The sequence below is a fragment of the Eptesicus fuscus genome, chromosome 6 (assembly GCF_027574615.1).
Source record: "Eptesicus fuscus isolate TK198812 chromosome 6, DD_ASM_mEF_20220401, whole genome shotgun sequence".
NCBI classification, from domain to species: Eukaryota; Metazoa; Chordata; class Mammalia; order Chiroptera; family Vespertilionidae; genus Eptesicus; species Eptesicus fuscus.
In genome coordinates, this window is record NC_072478.1 from 32,296,570 (window position 1) to 32,321,769 (window position 25,200).

The 25,200-nt window shown below is 41.8% G+C and overlaps 1 protein-coding gene across 6 annotated transcripts in view; it reads left to right on the forward strand.

Moving 5' to 3' along the window:
- EXTL3 (exostosin like glycosyltransferase 3) overlaps positions 1-25,200 on the forward strand; it is a 143,049-nt gene that overhangs the window by 61,465 nt on the left and 56,384 nt on the right. For 5 of the 6 annotated variants that reach the window (XM_054717612.1, XM_008150747.3, XM_054717614.1 and 2 more), the window contains exons 1-3: positions 5,096-5,136; positions 16,998-17,089; positions 18,590-21,216. In XM_054717612.1, coding sequence (XP_054573587.1) covers positions 19,069-21,216 — 2,148 coding nt within the window. In that variant the 5' untranslated portion in view covers positions 5,096-5,136; positions 16,998-17,089; positions 18,590-19,068. Of the gene's footprint in view, positions 1-5,095; positions 5,137-16,997; positions 17,090-18,589; positions 21,217-25,200 lie in introns of those variants that run through there. The other variant, XM_028159369.2, reaches the window with a different exon arrangement.

Here is a 25,200-nt window from a genome sequence, read left to right on the forward strand (position 1 = left end):
CTCATTTAAAACAAAATCAGATGCCTTAGTTAAATCTATGAATGCAACATATAATTCACATTGCCACTTCCCGCATTTCTCTTGCCTAGCAAGTTGTTAAAATTTCAGGCTCTGGAGTCAGACTGCCTGGGTCCTAATGCTGGCACCGTCATCCACAGGTGTGCAATCTGGGCAAGTTACTTAACCGCTCTGGGCTTCGGTTTTCTCATCTGTGAAGGGGGAATCATTACTGTGTAGGGTTCTTATAAGAACTAAATGAAATAATATAGACCACAAACAGAAAGCTATTCATACTAGCCTAAATAAGCAAGGTTTTAAAAAATAATTTTACTTATTTTGACTGGCAAGGCTCAGGCTCCCCTGTGGCAGCCGGAACACATGCATATAACTGGAAAATGAGCATCCTTAGAGGCTCTCCCTCCATCTCCCACAGCTTGGTTAGTTTCCTTCTGTGTGTTGGCTCTGTTTTCTGCAGACCAGCTTTCTGGGCTTATCACTGGGCATATATCCAGAAGTTCCTTCCCCAAATCTATACAAGTTATTGGATGAACCACTGTCCATTGCTTGACTTGGCTTTACAGTCAAGCTCCCAGAGGAGAGGAAGCCCAGTCAGCTGGGGCTGGAGGGGAGGAGGCCATGGTAGGATGAGGGCTCTTTCCAAAGGCTGATGGTGCTCAGGGCCTCTAAGAAGGTGGTATAATGGTGGGGGTGGGGATGGAAATAATTGGCAACTCAGTGATAATCATGGTGACAGTGTTCCAGGGCGATTAAAAGCCCTTTGCTTTGACCATTACTTACTTATTTTTAAATACCATTTTATTGAAGGATAATATATCTCTAGAAAAGGACAGATATGGCAAGTGTACGCTTAATGATTTTGACAGACTGAACATACCTGTGTAACCACTCCCCAGCTCAAGAAACAGAATTACTAGCAACCGTGTGGCTCCTTTTACTCCCCTCTTGTCACTACTCCTTAGGGGTAGTTTTGCCTATTTTTTTTTATATTTTATATTAGTGGAATCATACCCTATATACTTATTTGTGTGTGGCTGGTTTCTTTTGATTAACATTGTTTGTAAGATACATCAATGTTGTTGTATATATTTGTGGAGCTTTCAGTCTCATTGCTGTCTTCCATTGTGTGAATATACTATACTTGATCCCGTCTACCGCTGATGGACAGGGGGCCGTTTTCTGTTATTGTCTATTCCTAATGGTGCTGCCATGAACTTGTTCTGTTGAATATGTATACATTGCTACTGATTATGCATATTATAATATGTATAATATTATACATATTTTATATATGTAGGGTGTGGTGAATTATCTTTCATCACATATGATTGAATTGATGGTCTCTTGTGGATGAATATTGTTATGCATTTTATCTGGTGATTTCTTATCATTTTATGTTGTGACTTTCATGATAGGGCAAGGTATTATTTTAAACATTTTGCATACATGAAAGAACCTTGATGTATTTTGATAGGGGCTCAACTGTTTGTTGATGGAATGAATGAACAAAAGGATGAATGTTGTATGCTTCCTTCTTTTTCTGAGAACAAGTCCTATACGGAGCTGTTCCAATAGCCATGTTTAGAGAAGGTTGACCTGCTGGTTAGCCTAAGCTCATTGATTGAAGGATGAACAGGAGACCCACACCAGGCCAATCATGTCTTTTCTGGGAATTAAAAATTTGTAACTAAAAGAAAGAGATTGGGTACTGCTGAGCCCCTCTGACTGTGATCTAGAGAGAAGGCCCCATAGGCTCCTGCTGTTGGTACCGAAGGCACACTGATGTGTCTTTTCTGCTTCCTTGAAGCAGATACCTATCTACATATATGACTGTTAAAAAACAGTGCAAGATGATACCTCGATGTAGGATTAAAATGAGACAATGTCAATAAAGGGTTTCGTTTATTGCCTAGCAATTAAGTATGTATAAAATATGTATTAATAGGGTGATGATGGGATGATGTCTGCCTGCAACTGGAAAACGGGCACTAGAATGTGGCAGTGAGGGATCTGCTTAGAGGAGATGATGATGCAAGGAAGCTGATTGAAATTGGCAAGGAGGAGAGTGTGGAGAGGAAAAAGAAGGTAGCCACGTCCTGTCTAGTTAGAGATAGGAACCGTCTGAGCTAGCGCTGTTGGACAGGAAGAAGCAGCAGGAGAGGACAGGCTCACAAGAGACAGAGGAGGCAGAAGGTGGTCAGCAGCAGCAACTAGGGCTCCAGTGAAGTTGAGGATACACCAAATTTTGGTTGAGTATCCTTTTTCTTCCTAAAGCTCGACTATCATTAGAATCAAATAATTGACGTAAGGGGCAGCTGTGTGTTCAGTCATTTGGAAGACTTTTAGGCTGGGTCCTTCAGGTAGCAGCTATCTGCAAGCTCTCTCTTGCACAGTGTGGAGATGAACCAACACCTGGTGATTCTTACTGTGGCTTCTGTTGAGTCTCCTCCCATACTGCCAGATTTCTGCCTGCTGCACAGATCTCTGGAGGAAAGCCAAAAAGATGAACGAGAGAGAGAGAGAGAGAGAGAGAGAGAGAGAGAGAGAGAGAGAGAGAGAGAACACGAGAACTACAGAGACATACACACGACTTAGGCTATTCATTATATTGGCAACAGTTTTCCCCATTTTCATTTATTGGAATGCTTTTAAAAATATATATATTTTATTGATTTTTTTTTTACAAAGAGGAAGGGAGAGGGATAGCTAGAAACATCGATGAGAGAGAAACATCGATCAGCTGCCTCCTGCACGCCCCCTACTGGCGATGTGCCCGCAACCAAGGTACATGCCCTTGACCGGAATCGAACCTGGGACCCTTGAGACCGGAATCGAACCTGGGACCGACGCTCTATCCACTGAGCCAAACCGGGAAGGGCAAGGAATGCTTTTGATTTTTAAAAATTTGCTTCCCTCTCTCTGACTTTCCTCAACAAAAAGGGGTTGTTTTTGTACATAGGTGATGGTGGTAGGACGTTAAGTTAGGTCATAGAAATAAAGGGGAAAGGAGAGAAGAGAGTGAAGTGTGAGGGGAAAGAAAAAATATGAGAGGGGAGAGTAAGGAGATGTCAGGAAGGAGAGAAGAAAAAGGAGCATCAGAAAGAGGAGGGGCTGATGGGGATGGAAGATGAAGAGTGCGCTCTGGAAAACAGGTTGCTAGGTTTTTTAAAGTTTTGTTTTGCAAATGGAATCCTTAGTTCAGACTGTCCCCCGTGGGAAACTAAGCAGTCCTCCGTGTTTTGTTGGCCTCCTGGCTAGAGCATGGGTCTGGGCTCCCCCAAAAAGAGTGTGTGGATGGGATATGGCAGCTGTGGAGCCAGGCTCTGGGGAGCGTGCAGCACGTCTAAAGCAGCAGACCACCCAAGCACAGGGATAGGAGCCAGCCGGTGGCCTTGGCCCTCCCCAGCTTCTCCAGGTCCTGGTGTGGTTTGGGTTCCCTGGTTACAAAACCCTGGAGTAGAAGCCCTGCCCCTTAGGAATTAAAAACATGTAAAAAACATCACGTTCATGCAAATTTGAGCTTAGATTATATTGCAGTTATAGATGTTAAATAATGGTTTTAACTCATTCTTGAGTTAACAGTAATGATCAGGTGTGCCTTTTAGGATTGGTCAGAGTTCCCTCGCCCATCCCATGGGTTAAGTCTTGCCCTGGCTTTGCCAGTGTGGAAGTAGACAGTTAAGTGGTCTCTGTTAATGTAAACAAACCCATTGAAACCTGTAAAGAATTTTTGTGAGTTTATTTGGGCCAAACTGTCGACATATGCCAGGAAGCAGAACCTCAATGAATTGAGATAATGCTCCGGAGAGTGGCGGGTTACATTTGTATTTATAGATTGCAATCAAAGGAGGGACATAGGTGGGTTATATGAAATTCATTGGTGATAGATTAAGGAGGTGGGATAAAGCAAAGCGGTGGGAGACCCGTGGGATTGGATAAAAAGTAAAATGATGGACACATACTTAGGTGGGTGCAGGAACAATTAACACGATAATGAAGGAATTTGTGGTATCTGTCCTGGCGCCCACCACATTTGGTTGTGCCCCAGGGGCTCCAGAAAAAGGGAAGTTACAAGTTACCCAGATATTTCAAGGGTATGTTATCATAGATGCAAAAAGACAGATAGGCTCAGTTAAGGTAAAGGCTGACCTTGTCAGTGAAGTTCACGGCCTGGGATCTAACTGCCCACCATAACTGCGTTCAGTTAAAGTTTAATTTCAGACCATTCTTTGTGGTGACTGTAGGTCTCAGAGTTTGCAAGACTTCCCTGCAGGCCTCCCCTGAGCTTGTCAGGTCAGCATGTGGCCCCTTTCCTCCACATCTCTTAGGACTGGAGAAAAGGTGCCCGCTTGGTTCACAGGGGTTGGCTCTAAATATTTCAAATGGTTCCTCTCCGTTTTGGTTAATTATTGCCACACGACTGGATTAAGATTGTTGGTGGTTTTTTTTCTTGCAAAACTCCGGTATTTCCTAAGCATTCAAGCCGTGCAGCCTTTTGTCTTGTGGTTAAGTATTCAAAGTGTTTCAAAACTCCAGGCCATCTCTGGAGCCCAGTCAGCTCCTTCAGGGAGGCCTTTTCTGTGGGGCTGGGTTTATTTTCAGGCTAGACTTCCACGGGGCCCGCGGCCGCGGCTCTGGAGCGGGCACCCGGTCCAGAACAGCCGGGGGCACTCTCCGCACTCCCCGGCTGGGGTCTTCTGAAGCGGCCAGGGGCGCCGGGAGGGCGCGGGGCTGAGCGCCCTGCGCCGCTCACCCACGGCGTCCTCCTTCCCGCCGCGCTTCCCACAATCCCCAGCGGGGCCGCCGCTCCCGGGCCGGCCAGTCCCGCACGGAGCGGAGCCGAGGCCCCGGCGGCCCTTCGGGCGCCGCCCGGAAAGTCTCGAACGCCGCCCGCTCCGCGGCTCCCGAGCGCCCGGGTTCGGCCGTTTCCGGCCGGCGCACTTCGCACTTCGGCAAGTTCCGCAGTCACTTGTCGGAAATGGCTGCCGGCCGGCAGGGGGAGCCGAGGGTCCTGCGCGGCCTGGAAGGCGGGCGGCAGGCGGCGAGAGCGGCTTTGGGGAACCCGAGTTTCCCACAGGCGGCGGCGGCGGAGGCGGCTCGTCCCTGAACTGGAAGCCGGTAGGACTCCTGGCGGCCGGAGCCCGGAGAGGCCGCGGGGGGCGGCGGCGGCCCGGAAGGGGCTCGCGGTAGGGACCTGGGGGCTGGCCCCCTGCGCAGGGCACCGGGTCTGGCCGTGCTGGGGCCGCCGGAGCCCGCGGAGGCTGCCGCCCGGCGCGGGAGGGGCTTGCGGTCTGGTTGTAGGCCCTTCCCAGACGGCTCGGGGCCTGGGGAGGGGACCTCCAGGGCCTCAGCCGCGGGCGAGGAGGGTTAGCCGGTCTCGGTGGGGCTTTAAACACGCCCTCCCCACCCCCACACGCCCCCTGCAGCCCCGGTGTGGTTGCCTCCACCCACTTCCATTCCTTTTTCTGAGAGCTCGGCTTCAGCTGTGCAGCCTCTCATGCGCTTTAAAGCCTCCCCCCCCCATCCTCTGCCCCCCTGTATCTGTCCAGCGGCTCGTGTAGAGCATCTGCGGTCGATGAAGGGGCTTTCCCCACTGCCCCCCTCCTGGGTTCCCTGCGCACACACTCCCGCGTCTGCTCTGCGCTGCCTTCAGACCGGCGCCTGCAGCTGCTCTTCCTCTGGCTCCTTTTCGCCAGGCTCACCCCCTTTCCTGGTGAAGAGCCACTTCCTGTGCTATAGGGTCCAGGTGCTGCTGGGGCAGGAGCATCTGGGGGCTCTGGGGCCCAGGCCCCGGCTCTGGAGCGCTGGGCCTGGCGCCGCTGGGGCAGGAGAGGGGCTGCGGAGTGAGTGCGTGTCTTCGCTGCCGAAACCCTAGCCGAGTCCCCGACCCGCGCTGCTGGGGGTTAGTACCCATCCGGTCCCTCTGGAGATGGGCACGGCTGCCACCCTGCAGCCAGGGTATGGTATGAATCTCTTCTCCACACTGAGCCAGTGTTTCAGTTCCTTTTTTAGAGATCTGTGGCGATTCAAAGGACTTGGATTTGGTGGATTTTCTCCCTCTCACCTGGACTGTGTCTTCTTTCCTTTTCAAAAATTCTAAGGGCTTCAGCAAGTCCTCTTGGCTGGACTCCGGAGGAGGAGGAATCGCAACAGCACATGCCCTTTTTTGCTCCCTCCATTTGTGAGTTACTTAAGAGGCATCTTTCGCTTTCTTCTTACTTTGTCCTGTTCTTCCAATTTAGGTAGGGTCACGTTGGAGGGCTGGGCTCTCCATGTGTTCTTTTGTTTTTAGAAAGTCTTTGTGTGTTACAGCCATGTAGATTGTCTACATCTTCTCCTGCTTTGCTCAGCAATTGGTCTTGATTAGTGCTCCTGAATCAGCGTGCTCTGGGATAATAACCTGTGGGGCCTTGATAGTCTTGAGGAGAAGCTAAGCCTTCTCAGCAACTTACTTAGCAGGGGGACTTTTAAATTTTTCATGATGAAAGAAAAGCTATCTTCTTAAACTCTTATTTGCTGGGTTAAAAATACCTTATCCTGTGGGGAGCCTGAGGAACCCTCTTAAGTATTCAGAAGTAATGTAGGCAACTAGCTTAAATGCTTTCTGGAAGAGAAATAGAATTGTGGATCTGCAGCATACTTGAAACATTATTTACTTGTTACCAAAGATATGGTTAACGCTCTCAGGAGGCATTACCTACAAACCAAAAGATTGACTAGCGTATGTGTTCATTCCCCCACTCCTCATTTTCTGGAGGGGTGGTGACTGGCATTAAATGTTTGGTGTGTAGTTGGAATCTCTTAATGATTAGGCCTCAGAAAAGACTTGACGTAAACAGGCTAGAGAGAAATGAGTCAGGGTTAACCCTGAGAAATGGAGTTCTAAGAGAGGGGAGAAAGTTCAAAGGATGGTTTGGAAACCAGCAGAAGAATGTGTGGGGATTAGAAAAGGACACGCCTTTTCCCTCGGGACACTGGGCTAGCTGTTGAGTGAAAAGTCATTGAGGAGTGGTAGGGGTGTGAGGTGGTGGCAGTGGTGTGTGTGGGGGTCCCTATCTGAGGGGAGGCTGGTAAGGAGTCTGTGTTTTTCACTTAATATTATATTGTGAACTTTTTCCCTTTTTACTTAAAATGATTGAAAATAAATCATTTTGACAGCATGATAGTCATATTAATGACATGTATTTGTCATACTTTATATTTAACCTTCTAATTCTTGGTTGTTTATAATCTTTTTGGCTAATATAAAGAATGTAGTGGTGATTACATCTTTGTAATACAAATCTTTGTCCACATAGAATATATTCCTAGAAAGTGAAATTGCTGGGTTGAAGATAGCAACATTTTAAAAGACTTGTTACAAGTAGCAAATTGTTTTTCAATTTCTCTTCCTCCTAATACAGTATAAAAACACCTGTTACACTGCAGCTGCCAGCATAGTACACACATGTACTGTGCCTTGTTACTAGTAAGTGGTATACTTTGTAATGTTTTAGTGTGAATATCCTTGAAGCCAAATATTTTTCTCATTCATGATTCTTTCTTAAGAGTAGTTTCTGGAAATGGAAGTGTAGGGTCAAAGGGTAGGCAGAGTTTCAGGGCTTTTATTACTTACTGCCAAATTGTTCTCCAGAAAGGTGTGCCAATTTTCACCCCCAGCAGCAGAGTGTGGTAGCACCACATACTATAAATTTTACAATTCTTTATTGATTTACAAATAGAAAATGTCACTGTATCTTGTTTTAAATGTACATTTCTTTGATTGCTAGGATGGTTGAACATTTAAAAATGTTTATCATTTGGGCCCCCTTTTTTTGGTTTAAATTCCTGTTTATTTCCTTTATCGACTATTGTCTTGCCTTCACTACTATTAAAGTAATGTCATGTTACAAATGCTTCCCCCAGTCTTTTCATTGAATCTAAACCTTTTTTTAAATATATAGAAGCCTTGTATACTTACGTAGTTAAATCTGTTGAACTTTTTTAAAATAATGGATTCTGCTTTTGCTTGGATTGCTATAAAAGTGGCTATACTTGGGATGAAATTACTTGTATGTTTTCCTTTTGTTCTTTTTATGATGTCATTTATTACAGTTACCTCTTGACTCTGTCTGGGACTAAGTTTTGGATTTGGTTTGTTGTGCAGGAGTCTGACTTGTATTTTTTTTCCCCAAGAGCTCATTGTAACCTTATTTATTGAAAAGTCTAGTGTGGTGTACTTTATTATCCCCCCCCCCCCCCCATTTTGGTAGCTTTTTATTTTCACATAATTTAACATTTATGGTAAAGTTATGATACAGCACAGCTGTAAGAACAACAAAACTGGAACCGCTCAATAGTGTTACAGCTCAATTATGAAGCATCACAGCTGCCAGGCAGCTTTGGGCCAGGCCCCTCTCTGGCTAGACAGCTCTGCTTGGGTTTGCTCCATTTCAGTCTGCCCTGCTCTGCTCTGGTCCAGCAAGATGTCTTTGGTGTTTCATCTTTGGTGTTTCAACTTCAGCCAGGGAAAGGCAGTCTTGCGTGGAAGGGGAAAATGTGCTCTCTGAGCCAGAGGGCAGCTGACTAATCCTATATTATAAAAGCCTAATATGCTAAGTGTCCCATTGTCTGGTCATCCGTTCAACCAATCCAAGTGTAATATGTTAATGATATGCTAAGGCCACTCAACAGCTTGCTATGGCATACATTGACCACCAGGGGGCAGATGCTCTGACTGGTAAGTTAGCTTGCTGCTGGGGTCCGGCTGATGGGGACTGAGCAAGACAGGCCAGACATGCCCTGGAGCCCTCCCATGGTTCCTCCCGGGCTGTCCAACCTCCCGTGTCCCTCCCAGGCTCTGATCGTGCACCTGTGGCGTCCCTGGGCCTGGCCTGCGTTCTCTCGCAATCCGGGACCCCTCAGGGGATGTCAGAAAGCCAGTTTCAGCCTGATCCCGCAGGCCAGGCCGAGGGACCCCACTGGTGCATGAATTCGTGCACTGAGCCTCTACTATAGATAGAAGTCCCCACTCCTAGACCCTGATTCATCTGTCCTCATGCTAATGAGGACTCAAAATCCTCACAGTTTGGTACAAAAGGCACCGTCCTGATTGGTCAGAATGGAGCTATTCTGATAGGTAGGTGAAGATGCTGATGGAAGATATAGCTGTGCAGCTGCAGGTTTGATGGGAAAGTCTCCGTCCTGTTGGTTCCAGGAACTCCGTAGTAAGGGCTGGTTGAGATGTTAGGAGCCTAGTGCAGGCAGGAGTTCAGTGCAGGTTTTCTCTCTGAAGTGCAGTTTGCTGGAGAGGCCCCTCTTTAGAAACAGCTGCTAGGTTCTGAGACCAATAAACCCGCCAGGAGCCCTTCTTAGTTGGTATCTTCTTTCTTGGGACCCACAATATATAATTTTTTACACTGTTTCTCATCAACCTTTTACCAATGAATCTTATTATCCAGTGTTGAATCTTTCCTGCAACAATTATTAATTTGATGGCCACTAAATGATAGTTTTAAAAAATCTCCATCTGCCATTCCTATATGTTTATAATCAATCATTTATTTCTATATGAATACACGGTTTCTCATTTATTGGGAGATAATTTGTTGGTAGTACTATTTATTTAGATAGCTAAAGTGTGTCCCAGATTTATCCAGTGGGAGCTGGATTCCTTCAAACTGGGTCCAGGTCCAGTGTCCTTTTTTTAATATGTCCTACTTTTTTTTTTTTAGTACATCTTTGCTTTGCTTTCTGGCAAAAGAAGATTTTTCAGGCTCATTTTTACTTTACTTGTCCAGTCCTGAAATCAGCTGCTTATTCAAGGAATCTTATTAGATCAGGTATTCACACTGATACCTCCAGTTCCAATGGAACACTACAGGTGTTATTCTGATCTTCACTTCTAAATCTGTAAGACTTTAGCAGTGAGAAAACCAGTTTGATCTTCTGTCCAGACCACTAAAAGTCTCCATATCAGCAACAAGGTTTTGTATCTTTCATGTGTTCACTGGAGCAGAATATGCTGTACTTTGAAGTGACTGCAGCAAGATAATATTTTTCTTTTTAAATAAAATATGTTTTTATTTATTTTTATTTTTTAGAGAGAGAAGAAGGGAGGGAGGGAGGGAGGGAGAGAGAGAGAGAGAGGGAGAGAGAGAGAGAGAGAGAGAGAGAGAGAGAGAGAGAGACATCAATATGAGAGAGAAACATCTATCGTTTGCCTCCATAGGCACCCCAACGGGGAACCGAATTCACAACCTGGGCATTTGCCCAGGAATCAACGTATGGGACAATGCTCAACTAACTGAGCCACAATGGCCAGGCCAGTATTTTTCTTAATTACAAAAGTAAATAGACCTGGATTTGTATCTGGGCACCTCAGTTTGCTTGCTGTAGGTCCTGGAACAAGATGTACCTAGCTCAGTGATTCACTCTTCTTTACCTGTAAGTGAAAGAGCAATATCTACCCCCAGATGGTTGATGTGAGGATTAAATGAGATAACATATGTAAAATGTGTTATCTCAGCTACATTATAAATATAAATATAGTTATTAAAAGTGGAAAATCCCTCCTACTCCCCACATCTTCCCAAGATGTATGGTATAGTCTTTAGACGTCCTATGTGAAAAAGGTATATTGCAGTTGTCTGTAATTACATTGATACAGATGTCATCATTCTGATTGGAGATTGTCATTAGTTCTTTGCTAGACCAGTGGTTTTGTGTTAAAGTTCTGTGGTCTGCTTTAAAATCACCTGTGGGCTTTGTCAAACTACAGGCACCTGGGGCTCCCCCCTCCCCCCCTTTTGAGATTTCTGACTTAGTTAATGTTGGGTAGATCTAGGTTTATTTGAAAATAATCATAGGTGAGTTGTGAATCTGAATTGTAACTAGCTAAAAGCTAACTGGAGAGACAATAGGATTTGAATTTGTGGGATGTTATCAAATTTATGGGAAGGGAAACAGGTAAGAAGTGGCATAATTTTCAAACTGAGGACCTATTCTGGGAGGTGAGGCTTCTGGGTTCAGGTTTATTGTTGACTAAACAGATGACCTAGTTAGTGGTCGGCAAACTGCGGCTCGAGAGCCACATGCGGCTCTTTGGCCCCTTGAGTGTGGCTCTTCCACAAAATACCGTGGCCTGGGCGAGTCTATTTTGAAGAAGTGGCATTAGAAGAAGTTTAAGTGTAAAAAATTTGGCTCTCAAAAGAAATTTCAATCGTTGTACTGTTGATATTTGGCTCTGTTGACTAATGAGTGCCGACCACTGACCTAGGTTAATCAATAATTTTAGTTTACTTGTTAATACCTATATAGAACTGAGCAGTGGAAGGAATGCTTATAACTTACTGATGAGTTCCTTTTGTGTATTTTGTGATTTGTTTGCTGTTGGCATTTGTGGAACATCTTTGTATTAGAAATCTGCTCTTGAGCCCAAAAAATACCCTTTTCCTTTCCTAAAAGCCCTGTAATAAGGATAGCTTAACTCTGTGGTCCTGTGATTGCCTCATAATCTTTACGCTCAACTCAGTATGTCACCAGTTTTTCTCACCTGCTTTTAGTTCTTAATTGCTGACAGTTTTCTACAGACATATTTTATTGTGCTTTCATTGATTGCATTTCATAGATGAGTGTGTGTGTTTTTCTTTTTTTTACAATTTGAAGGCAAGACACTCCACTAGCAAAAGGATTATGACTTGCTTTATTCCAGGGGTCTGGAACCAAACCTGCAGTATCTCTGAAGTATGCCTGTATTTATTTTACAACCAGGTTAAGTTTATCCAGTAAATAAACTACTGTGGTGGTTGTATTATGAAAAACACATTGTTTTGCTCTCTTGTAACTTGTGAATTACATAAATACAAGTCATTCTTTATCTACAGTTAACTTTCCTGGAAAGTGCCTTTTGTTGTTTTGAACAATAGAAGTCAGAGTCTTAGGAATAGTGATAACACTAGGAAATTTGTTTTAGTGCTTCCTGATTTTTGAACTAGGTACTGTGAAGCAGGCTCTTTGTCATGCTTAGTAGGAAATCAGGAAATGATTTTCTTTTGGGATGTTTGCATTTAAAAAACATAACCAAACATTTGAAATATTGCTTTCAACAACATTACTAAAATGATTTCCTGTACCGAACTATCTTTTCCTAATTTGAAGTGCTTGTGGCAGTGGATGTAACAGCAACAATGTGCATACAGTTCTATAGAACCTGCATCTGGGTGGTAATGGATTTGTGTCCGTTTGATGGGCCAATTTTGATTTAAATGAAAAAGGAGAAAATAATACTACACTTGCACAGATACACAGGTAGGTCATAGGTACACAGGCAAGGATATTTTGCTCTGAGTAAATGTTTTCTTGTTTTGTTTAGTAGATGTTAATGTAAGAAACATCCAAACCTGTAGAGAATTTTTATGAGTTTATTTGAGCCAAACTGATGATAATTGCTGGGAAGTAAAATCTCAACTGATTGAAAAAATGCTCTGGAAAATGGCAGATTTCCAGCTTATTTTATACATTAGAATCAAAGGAGGAGCCTTAAGGAAATTCACATGAAATCCATTGGTGGTAGATTAAGGGGACAGGAGAAAGCAAAGCAGAGAAATCTCTGGGATTGGATAAAAGGCTGAATCCAGAAACACTTCTTTTACTTTGGTGGGTGCAGGATAGTTAATTACAGCCCATAGATGGCGTGTGGAGACTGAGATAATGATGAGGGGTTCTGTGGTCTTGCACTCTGGTGCAGTGGTTGTGCCTTGAGGCGTCTGGAAATGAAGATTATGCTTACATTTTAAAGGCATGTTACTCTTACATTTTAAAGATGTGTTATGGAGGGATAAAGAAAAACTGTGGTGCATTTATACAATGGAATACTATGTAGCTGTAAAAGAGAAGGATCTATTATCCTTTGAGATAGCATGGAGGGACCTGTAGATTATTATGCTAAGTGAAATAAGCCAAGTCAGAGAAAGACAAACTATCATTTGATCTCACTTATATTTGGATTCTAATGAACAAAGTAAACTGATGAATAAAATAGAACCAGTGGCATGGAAACATGGACCAGACTGACGAATCTCAGAGGGATGTGGCGAGGGAGGTGGGAAGAGATTAACTAAAGAACGTATACGCATTTATGCTTTGTCTATGGATATAGACAGTAGGATGGTGAAGGACTGGGGTGGAGTGGGAACAGGATGGAAGCTCATCAATGGGACAAAAAGGGGACAACTGTAATACTCTCAACAATAAAGATTAATAAAAAAAGAAAAAAGTAAAGGTATGCAAAAAGACAATAGACAGGCTCACTTAAGGTAAAGATGGACCTCTGAGAAGGAACCTACAGGCCTAGGATGTGACTACCTGCCATGACCCACTTAGTTAGGAATTGTTATGTTCAGACCATTCTTTATGGTAACTTTTGGTTTCCAAGTTTGTAAGGCCCACCAATTAGGCCTTCCCTGAGCTTTAGTATGTGGTCACTTTTTTGTCCACATAAATGCTTTAATTATGAATATAGAGGTGGCTTTAGGTTTTGGAGTAGTATTGCCATGTGCTTTTAATTTTAATTAATCATTGTCCATGGTTTCAGTGGAGCAGTAGTAATGTGGATAATCTAAAAGTAATTTATGCATGATGTGCCTGTGTACTGTGTTCCTTGAGTTAGTATCATAGGCATTTTTTTCCCCCATAATGATTAAGATATTGAATGTGTGGGCCTTAGAGTTAGCATTGCTTTGATTTGAATCCAAGTTTTACTCAATGTGAATGACTTTGGATAAATTACCTAAGCTTTGTGCTTTGGTTTCTTCATGTACAAAATGGGAATAATAATAGTACCTACTTCATAGGATTGTTGTGAATATTAACTATGTTAAGGTATATAATAGGTTTAACCTGGCACACATTAAAATTCAGTAAATGTTAGCTATTATAATTATTTAAAATATTCAAGTCAGTTGGTTGCATTTGGGAACATCTGGAAAGTGTCCAGCTTCTCTTTTGCCCCATTTCCCTTTATATCTTTCAGATGCAATGCATAACAGCAGACCAGATGGAAGCAGCAATTCCCTTATTTCTTCCCTCTGTTTTCTTTCTCTCGTCCATGGATTATTTTACCTTTGTTCAACTCAGTTTAGTTTAGTTTTGCTTTTGTATGAAAAAAGTTATACACCTTTGTTGAAAGGCATTAACAACCTAAATAAACAGAGAGCTATCCCAAATCCATTATAGGAAATTTCAATATCAGAGTGTTTTAGTTTTAAGAAAAGAAAAGTCAGTTAGGATGGTTGTTATATCTGAAAACTCTTCAAAGTAAGGTCCTGTAATAAAGAGTTTGCCATTGTGATAAGGAATGTTAGAAGAGAAGGCTCTGCAAAGTGGAGGAGATGATAGAGGGCGTTGGTATGTTGAGAAGATGAAGGGAGAATGTAGTATATGCAGAATTTCTGAATTGCAACTCTACCTCACTTGACTTCTCAGCTCACCACTTGGACATTAGAATTATTTGCCATTTTACCTTTCTAGGATCAAGCTTACTTTAAGCCCTTAGTGGTTAGCAGATCAAGAATTCTACTTTCCACTTATGAGCAAACATTATTTTTGATTAGGGAAAGAGTAAAGAGTAGGGCATCAGCCATGATCTGAATTATAAATTTCTAACTGTACAAGTATCTTGAAAAAATTTTTCCCTCTTTGCGGGAGAAGACACTACTATAACCTTATACTACTAGATGTACCTTTGCAGCCTCTGCAATATTAAGGTGTGGATATCTTCGTTGCTCACCATTGGAAAAGATATATCAGGAGGGAGGTCAAGGCTAGAGAGGTAAATTGGAGAATTATCCATTTAGGGGGGCTAATTGAAGCTAATTGGCAAGCTCTAGTAAGTGAAGACAGAGAAAGAAGAGGGCAAAGGACAAACCCACGAAGGAACAACTATATTTAAAGAGTGGTGAAATGAACCAGAGAAAGTGCTGTTGGGATGGAGAACCAAGAGAATGGGCCAGTAAGAAATATAAAATACATAACCCTGGCTGGGTAGCGCAGTTGGTTAGAGCATCATCCTAATATGTCAAGGTTTCGGGTTCCATCCCTGGTCAGGGCACATACAAGAATCAATAAATGCATGCATGAATAAATGGAACTGTAGTAGGCAGTTAGCCAGACATGAGCAGAGCAAGGATGATGTGCCAACAAAGCACAATGGGAGAATGAGTCAAGGAAATAGGTGAAACACCAGAAAGTACAGTTTTATGGAAAATAAAGGAAAAAGCTGGGAGTTTGTAGAAAGAAGTGGTCAGTGATATAATTCATTTATTTAACAGATATTTAAAGAGTACTTACAGTGTGCCAGACACTGTGCTGGGTACTGGTGATACAGTGGTGATCCAAGCAGACAAGGTCCTGCTCTCAAGGATTAGGTTTTGGTAGGGAAGGTAGGTAATAAATAAATAAATGAAAAGATACTATAAAGAAAATCAATAGATCAATGCCAGAAAGTGTCTTTTAGTACACACAGACCCAGGGCAAAGCCCTGAGAGTGAAAATCTACCTCTGTAAATGGAGGGCAGGGAAAGACCGAAGAAAGAGGCTGGTCACTTCAGTAATTAATAGGATTTGTTAAGGGAAACTTACATATGAGACATGTCTTGGGCAGCTGCAAGATGCAGTGCATCCCCGCACTGCTTGGCAGGTGCCAAAGAATTATATAGGGTACAGGGGGAAATAGCACAGGTATTAGTACATAATGCTACAAGGTACAGAAATTACTTTACATGCTTGACCAGGTCAGGACAACAGCCTATTCCAGGAATCAGCACATATCAGCAGGCAAGGGAAGGGTGCTGATTAATGTCAGAATGGACATCAGTTACCATCAGACAATCTCTTCTTTTAAAAAAAATATATTTTATTGATTTTTTACAGAGAGGAAAGGAGAGGGATAGAGAGTTAGAAACATCGATGAGAGAGAAACATCGATTCAGCTGTCTCCTGCACACTCCCTACTGGGGATGTGCCCGCAACCGAGGTACATGCCCTTGACCGGAATCGAACCTGGGACCCTTCAGTCTGCAGGCTGATGCTCTATCCCCTGAGCCAAACCGGTTAGGGCCCATCAGACAATCTCTATGGGGGTTTGTGGAAAGCAACCTCCATTCTGGACTAGGTCCAGCTTGCAGGACAGGCGGTGATCTCGCCATGGAACATCTCTCTCCATAGTGTCAGGGCATAAGAAAGGCTACTTTAATGGGAATGTCAAGAAAGTTAAGGTCTGAAGGATGAGAATCAACTACAGCAGTGGTCGGCAATCTCATTAGTCAACAGTGCCGCAGTTTGCCAACCACTGAACTAGAGAAAACCTGAAGGGGATGCATTCTTTTGAATCAGTGTTGAAATACTGGTTTCCATTAGAACATTTGTTTGTATTTCCTGCTGTTTATATATAAGTTGGTAGCACTAGCATTATTAGATTAAGTATAGTCAGTTTCCAAATGACTTTTCAAAAACATTTTGTTTAGACCCTGTGTAATCTGTTTTTGAGCTTTTAATATTCAAACATATATAAAAGCAGAGAGTATAGTATATAATAAACCCTCATGCATCCTCATCATTTTAGTGTCAACAACAGTTCACAACTAATCTTATTTCATCTGTATCTCCAAACACTTCTCACCATCCTCATCCTGTTTATTTTAAAGCCAATTCCAGATAAATCGTTTCTTCTATAAATGTCTTGGTATATACTTCTATATTTTAGTGTTTTGATTTACTGCCTCTTAGAACATATAAATAGATAACCATATATCTGGATTGTTTATTATTAGTGCCCCTTTTCACTTAAAAGAGTGTCTCTCTTTCTTTGGACCTTAAATTCTATGGTTACCTTATTTACATAAGGGAAGTCTCTTCATAGTGGACAGTAAATAAATTCTTTAATAGAACCTTCAGTATTGAATATTTTTCTAATAGCATGTCACCTTTTTACTTTCTATCAGGACAGCAAGCCCTGGAGTTCACTATATCAAGAAATTATATGCCAAAATATAATGCCATATGAGTCAGAGAAAAGAAGGATCCTAAACATATGGTAAGGAGGGAATGAATTAGCTGGACTGCCTGGATTATGCTTTCCTTTTTTCCTCTAATTCATTCTGTCTTTGTTATGATTTCTTCATAAATGCAGAAAATATTCTTTTGAAAACAAAAAGATTTTAACATTGGAATGAAAAGGATAATGCTTTAGAAATATTAACCTCCATTCCTTTGGGATATTTGGTCAGCTGTTAATTATCCAAGTTTAGATCATCCAAATTTAGCTTTTCTATGATCTATATTTTTGTTGTTGTCCTTATCTCTTGCTCTACATACTCAAGCCTTTTAGTAATATTGTCATCAACTTTTAATTTTTATTTAAAGGGAGAGAAGACCTTCGAACCTTTAATAGTTAATATATCTTGAACAAAGGTAGAAATTATAAAGAGTGATTATCTGTGAAGTACTATTTTATACTGCCTTGTAGTAGTACCCTTGCTATTTGTTTGTCTTATCTCTTAGGCTAAAGGAAGTTCCATGAGATCAAGGAGTTCTTTACGTTTTAGAATTTCCCATAGTTATACTTAGAGCACTTTAGACATATTAAGAGTATGGGGTAAACACTTTTTAGAGGGAATCAGTGAATTAAATTGGGAGTACTCATTGGCATAGCATATTATGAATTCAGTTCTAGATATGTTGAGTTTGAGGTGAAACTAAATGAAGAGCTTTGGTAGCCTGTGATAGTAAAGTTTGATAAGAGAACAGGACTGGGAATGTTGTTTCAAGATTTATTAGCCCGAAGTACCCTCACATCCTCTATCATTTATTTTCATAGCAACATAATATATTGTTGTTATCACCATACACTTATCTCCATTTTGGGAGATTAGAAAGCTGAGGCATAAGGTCTGAGCAAATCTGTCTCCAAAGGATAAGAAATAATGCCTCTCATTTCTAAGTATAATGTTCTTTTTAAAAGACCAAGTTACTATTTATATTTTAAGAAGGAGCACATGATGTCTATTAACAGATGATAAAAGAGAAGCAAACTGGAAAATATATTTTGTATCAGGATTACTGCATCTACTGCTGGGCAAAGCTCAGAGGAGTTCAACTCTTTTCATCTCTGAATATAATAAACTGAGTTTCTTAATAGATTTTTTTTTTAAAGTAGCTCAAAAGGAAACTTTCATGTTAAGAATGAACATAGCTACCATGGTTGGATAAGAAGATGTTTCTCCTCAACTAAAGGCAATTTCTAAGTCTAGAATAACAAAATGTTGCAGGTATCTTGGTCCTCTGTTGAATGTAGTTGATCATAATTTTATTTATTTAAAATATATTTTATTGATTTCAGAGAGGGAGAAGGAGAGAGCGATAGAAACATCAATGAGATCATCATTTTATAGGCTCTAATGCTGCTCTATATCCTGTTAAATAAGAAGGGTGTGTGTGTGTGTAAAAAGATTTAAGGATTTTTTAGAAGTATACTGAGGGCGGGCAGGGTTGTTGAACAACTTCAAGACTGACACAGTTCTCTTTTTTTTTGCAGGCCTGATTGTTGGCAATGACATCGACAACAGGCTGGCATTTATTTCTGTCCTAACCAGCTACTTTATAACTGTGAATAGTAACTATGCATATTTGTTGGTCAGCCAAACCAAGGAACAAGAGCTATGGCTGTTGAAAAAGTCTATCTGATTCCAGGTTACTTTTCCTGGGTTTCATCATCAAGGACCTCCTTTTCATCTCAACAATGTGGTACCTTTTACCATTTGATAAAGATTAAGGACATGTTCTTCGGTCAACAGCCAGAACTTAAAATCTGCTGGAATAGAGTCAGAGACCATTTCAACTACAGCTGAGGAAAATGAAATTTCCTTTTTATTTGGTGCCTTGTACAGGGAGCACACTAAATAACTCTTATGGAAACGTGTGAGTAAAAAGAGATTGAGTTTTGTCTACTAGAAACTCATGGTTATGGCTAGTGACCCAACGTGATCAGAGGGGGCAAGAGCCACAAAGGAACTCATGACAGGCTATACCATGTTGCGGAATGGGGGTGTGGGGAATGGAGGTCAAACCTGTATGTTACGGTGGTCTAACCGTATCCGACTTACATGGCTCAGTTTTACGCTCTTCATCATTCTGGTTTTCTTCCCCCTCATTGCTCACTATTATCTCACCACTCTGGATGAGGCTGATGAGGCCGGCAAGAGGATTTTTGGCCCACGGGCTGGTAATGAGCTGTGCGAGGTAAAGCACGTGCTGGATCTTTGCCGAATTCGTGAGTCTGTAAGTGAAGAGCTGTTGCAGCTGGAAGCCAAGAGGCAAGAGCTGAACAGTGAAATTGCCAAGCTGAACCTAAAGATTGAAGCCTGTAAGAAGAGTATTGAGAATGCCAAGCAGGACCTGCTTCAACTTAAGAATGTCATTAGCCAGACTGAGCACTCTTACAAGGAGCTGATGGCCCAAAATCAGCCCAAACTTTCTCTGCCCATCAGATTGCTCCCAGAGAAGGACGATGCTGGCCTTCCTCCCCCAAAGGTCATCCGGGGTTGTCGGCTACACAATTGTTTTGATTATTCTCGCTGCCCTCTCACCTCTGGTTTTCCAGTCTATGTTTATGACAGTGACCAGTTTGCCTTTGGCAGCTACATGGATCCCTTGGTCAAGCAGGCTTTTCAGGCTACAGCACGAGCCAACATCTATGTTACAGAAAATGCGGATATTGCCTGCCTCTATGTGATATTAGTGGGAGAGATGCAGGAGCCAGTGGTGCTGCGGCCTGCTGAACTTGAGAAGCAGTTGTATTCTCTACCACATTGGCGGACAGATGGACACAATCATGTCATCATCAATCTATCACGGAAGTCAGATACACAGAACTTACTGTATAATGTCAGTACAGGCCGTGCCATGGTGGCCCAGTCTACTTTCTATGCTGCCCAGTACAGACCTGGCTTTGACTTGGTAGTATCGCCACTAGTCCATGCCATGTCAGAGCCCAACTTCATGGAAATCCCACCACAGGTGCCAGTTAAGCGGAAATATCTCTTCACCTTCCAGGGTGAGAAGATTGAATCACTAAGATCCAGCCTTCAGGAGGCCCGATCCTTTGAAGAAGAAATGGAAGGTGACCCCCCAGCTGACTATGATGATCGTATCATTGCCACCCTAAAAGCTGTACAGGACAGCAAGCTAGATCAGGTCCTGGTAGAATTTACCTGCAAAAACCAGCCTAAACCCAGTCTGCCTACTGAGTGGGCACTGTGTGGGGAGCGGGAGGACCGCTTAGAATTACTAAAGCTTTCCACCTTTGCCCTCATTATCACTCCTGGGGACCCTCACTTGGTTATTTCATCCGGATGTGCAACACGGCTCTTCGAAGCCCTGGAAGTTGGTGCTGTCCCAGTTGTGCTGGGAGAGCAAGTCCAGCTTCCTTACCATGACATGCTGCAGTGGAATGAGGCAGCCCTGGTGGTGCCCAAGCCACGTGTTACCGAGGTTCACTTCCTGTTACGAAGTCTTTCTGATAGTGATCTACTGGCTATGAGGCGGCAAGGCCGCTTCCTCTGGGAGACGTACTTCTCAACCGCTGACAGTATTTTCAATACCGTGCTGGCTATGATTAGGACTCGAATACAGATCCCAGCTGCTCCCATCCGGGAAGAGGCAGCAGCTGAGATCCCCCATCGTTCAGGCAAGGCGGCTGGAACAGACCCCAACATGGCTGACAATGGGGACCTGGACCTGGGGCCAGTAGAAACTGAGCCGCCTTATGCCTCGCCCAAATACCTCCGCAACTTTACCTTGACCGTCACTGACTTTTACCGTAGCTGGAACTCTGCTCCAGGGCCTTTCCATCTTTTCCCCCACACACCCTTTGACCCTGTGTTACCCTCAGAGGCCAAATTCTTGGGCTCAGGAACTGGATTTCGGCCGATTGGTGGTGGAGCTGGGGGTTCTGGCAAGGAGTTTCAGGCAGCACTTGGAGGCAATGTTCCACGGGAGCAGTTCACAGTTGTGATGTTGACTTATGAGCGGGAGGAAGTGCTTATGAACTCTTTAGAGAGATTGAACGGCCTCCCTTACCTGAACAAGGTGGTGGTGGTGTGGAATTCTCCCAAACTACCATCAGAAGACCTTCTGTGGCCTGACATTGGCGTCCCCATCATGGTAATAGAAAATGAGCAGTTTGTTTTATTGCATGAGATAGTGTTTAACTTCTAATCTTTTTTCTAAATGCATATATAATATATATTCACCTTTTTAACCTATACAGATTTTTCCTCCCCGTGAGATTTCTGCTTGCTGCTTTTTCATTCTTTTCAGGCCTTGCCAATTCCATCTCTGCTACTCCTTAAATCTTCTAAGACTCTCCAAAACTAAAATTGATACTGGCCTGGAAGGCTTATGAAACCCCTTCAGTTACCCCGTAGATTTCTTCTAATCATAACAAAGATGATGAGATTGATGATGAAAAGCTAACCTTTAAGAAGCACTTGTGATCTCGGCAATGTAATTTAGCATTTATAAAACTTATTGCTATTTTATTTCATATCTGTGGAAGCTGAGGCTTAGAGAGATTAATTATTTTGCTCAAAGTCATGATTTGTAATGGAGGAGCTGAGCTTTAGTATGTCTGACTCCAGAAGTTACAGTTTTAATCACCTCCCAAAGGATTTAGGAAGACCTGTGTCATTTATCAGGATATTACAGAAGTCTTTTGGAAGATGAGTCAGGGTTTATATTTGGGAGTTGGCAATCCTGAACCTTTCCTGTAGTCTCTTGTAGGTTCTTATTCTTTTCTCTATTTGTCATGGTTAGGATGCTGTATTTTACAGGAAAAATATAGCCAAATATGCAGGATTGGGTTTTAGTTCTGAGTACTTCGTTTATCCACCTTCTGATGTAAATTTGACAGTCTAAAAGATTACCCATTTCTCTTAAATGCGAGGCCTTAGAGCAGGTCTTCAGTAAACGTCCACTACTTATTTTGCAGCATAGGTGCTTTCCAGAAAAAAGGTAGTAAAGACAGGCAGAAGATCTGATCAGCCATGTTTTGCTAGACGCTTAAGAAAATTAATGTAATATTTAGGAAGAATTTGGCTGGCAGGGAAATGTTTGGGTCAGACCAGTTTTTTAAAAATGTATTTCATCAAGGAACTAATTCATGTGAAATATTTTTTTTCAAGTTCTTTTTTTTTTATTGTTTAAAGTATTACATGTCTCCTTTTTCCCCCGATTGACCCCCCCTGCCGCTCCCAGCCCCCAGGACAAGTCCCCACCGCCCCAGTGTCCGTGTCCATTGGTTATGTGAAATATTTTCTAAGCAGCAGCATGATATAATAGAAAAGTTTGAGTTTGGCAGTGCTATATAGACCTGGGATTAAATAGTCATTTTGTGGTCTTTGATAAATTAATTAGCTTCTTTGACTTTAAGGTTAAAGAGGAATAGAAGGTAATACAAGTACAGAGTCTAGAAAGATGCCCAATTATTGATTCCTACTTATTCCTTTATGTTGAACAGTATGGCTATTCTGCCTATATTTTGGACAGCTTTAACTCACTTTACTAATAAAGGCTTCTTATGTCCTCTTTATAATTTCCCTTTGTTTCATAGCTGTTACTGCCTACTTTCTTCTGTACAAATCTTTAAGTTTTCTCTTTTACTAGTACTACTGCTGCTACTTGCTTACTACTGCTGCTAATAGTTTCTCCTATTTTAATTGATTTTATAATCCGAGGCTATTCAAGACTGCATAGGGTTCTAAAAATTTTTTATCTCACCCTAGCCGGTTTGGCTCAGTGGATAGAGCGTCAGCCTGTGGACTCAAGGGTCCCAGGTTCGATTCCAATCAAGGGCACGTACCTCAGTTGCAGGATCCTCCCCAGCCTGGGCCCTGGTCAGAGCACATGCAGGAGGCAACCAACCGATGTGTCTCTCTCACATCAGTGTTTCTCTCTCTCTGTCTCTCCCTCTTCCCACCCTCTAAAAAAAATAACAAATAAATAAAAATTTTTGATCCCAGAATTTATCTTGTATATCAAGAAAAGTGTTATAAATGGAGAGATTTCTTTATAGACTTCCACCCATTCACTTTTTTCTTTCTCAGTTACAACTTTTTGAATGTCATTGAAATTAAATAAAAATTGTTTTGTAAAAGGTAGATGCTGCTCAAACAGGACAATAAAGCAGCCTTTGTTTTCCATTTTTCCTGTGTTTTCTTTGAATTCGATAGGGATGTAGAGAAGCTGATGCCACCCCGTTAACAATGACCGAAATTTGTCAGGGAACTTACCAGAACTAATCCTTTCTTTTAACTCTGGTAGGAAATAAGTAGTCCTCTATGATTACTGGGCAGCTTATTGCAATAATATAATGCCTACTGGGAAAATGCCAGAAACTTCCTCAAAAGAGAAAACTGTTTGAAACTAGAGAATTTTCACTCCATTCTCTAAATATTTTGACTATGTTTTGTATTAAAGAGAGTGGAGTTTTGGGGCAGCACTTAATTTGCTGACCTCTCGGGAATAGAGCCAACACTACCCAGGTATCAGGGTTAAGAGAGACTTGCAGCACTCTCTCCTGTGGAAAAAAGGTGCTATTATGAGGCATCTCGGAGTGGTTTTTCCACCTAAGATGCAGATGTACCCTATCCATTACATTATAGTTAGCAGGTCTTTTTTAAAATTAGCAGCAGGGTGGTTCCCAGGTAGTCTCTCATATTTCAGTCTTTAAGGGAAAATGATTTGAAATGAGCATATTGGCTGAATGAATCAACCCAGGAACCCACATGCCATTTCAGAAAATGCTGAACAATTTGTGCTTCTCTTATGCTCAGATTCCCATCTAAGCACTTGGGACAAATGCTAGATATTTGTTGGCAAGAAATTTATTGAGCTCTAGGTGTTTGAGTAGAGGGAGATTGCCTTAGGGGTACCTATTGGGATTTATATAGTAAAATTCTTTATTCTTTCCTATTATTTACATAACAAAGGGGAAACTAAGTCAAATCTGGCTTGGAGTAAATGTGTTATTCACTGACACCATTCCTGGTCCCTCCTGCCCCAAATGCTTTATGTAAAGAGAATTTCAGTTCAAATGGGATAGTGCCTGGGCAAGGTGACAGGATTCCACCCAGAGAGATGGGGTAGTGTCACCAGTTGAAGTAGATCTTTTATGTGAATGGTGTGGGGCTTCTGAGCAGAGGTGGTAATGGTGGGTGACTGCTCTTTCTCTGTCTCTTGCCTATTTTATAAACAGTTGAGTCAGATTCCTTAGCTCCTGGATAGTAACAACAAAGAATACTTGATGGAAGTCAAATGGAGAGTAGTATTGTGCCAAGGTTTTGAAGGTTAGTCTTGAAAAAATAAATAAATAAAAAAAAAACCCTTAATATCTGGGGATCGCCACTTTCATACACCGTTTTTTGTATTTTTTTAAAGATGTTCCACTGTTTCTAGGCCACCATTGTTTCTGATGCTATATCAATAGTGTTTCAGATTTTTGTTTTTCTATATAATGTGTTTTTTTTTTTCCTCTGGTTGCTTTCAAGATTTTTTTTCTTGTATTTGCTTTTTAACAGTGTGAGGGTGATGTACCTTAGCATAGTTTTCTTTGATTTTTATTCTGATTGGAGTTCACTAAGCTTGAGTTTGTCCATTTATGTTTCTCATCATATTTTGGTGAAATTTTATTATTTATTTAGATATTTTTTCCTGCCCCATTCTTTCCTTCTTCTCCTTTGGGGCCTTCATTATATATATATTAGACATTTTGGAATTGTTCCACAATTCTCAGTAGTTCTATTCATTTCTTTAAAATACTTTTTTAGTTTTTATAATTTCTATTAATCTATCATCAAGGGCACAGATTTTTGTGTCCACTGTTAATCTAGTCAGGTAAGATAGTTCAGTCAGATTTAAATTTCAAATACTATATTTTGTAGTTCCCACATTTCCATGTTTTTAAAATAATAGTTTCTGTTTTCTGCTGCGATTTCCTGTCTTTTTTCCATTCTGAGTATACTTTACTTCATTGAGTATAAATAATAACTACTTTAACATCTTTGTCTACTATAACAACTCATTCAAACATATGAGTTATTTGGGGATTTGTTTTAATTGATTTTTTTTTTTTAGGATTGGGTCATGTTT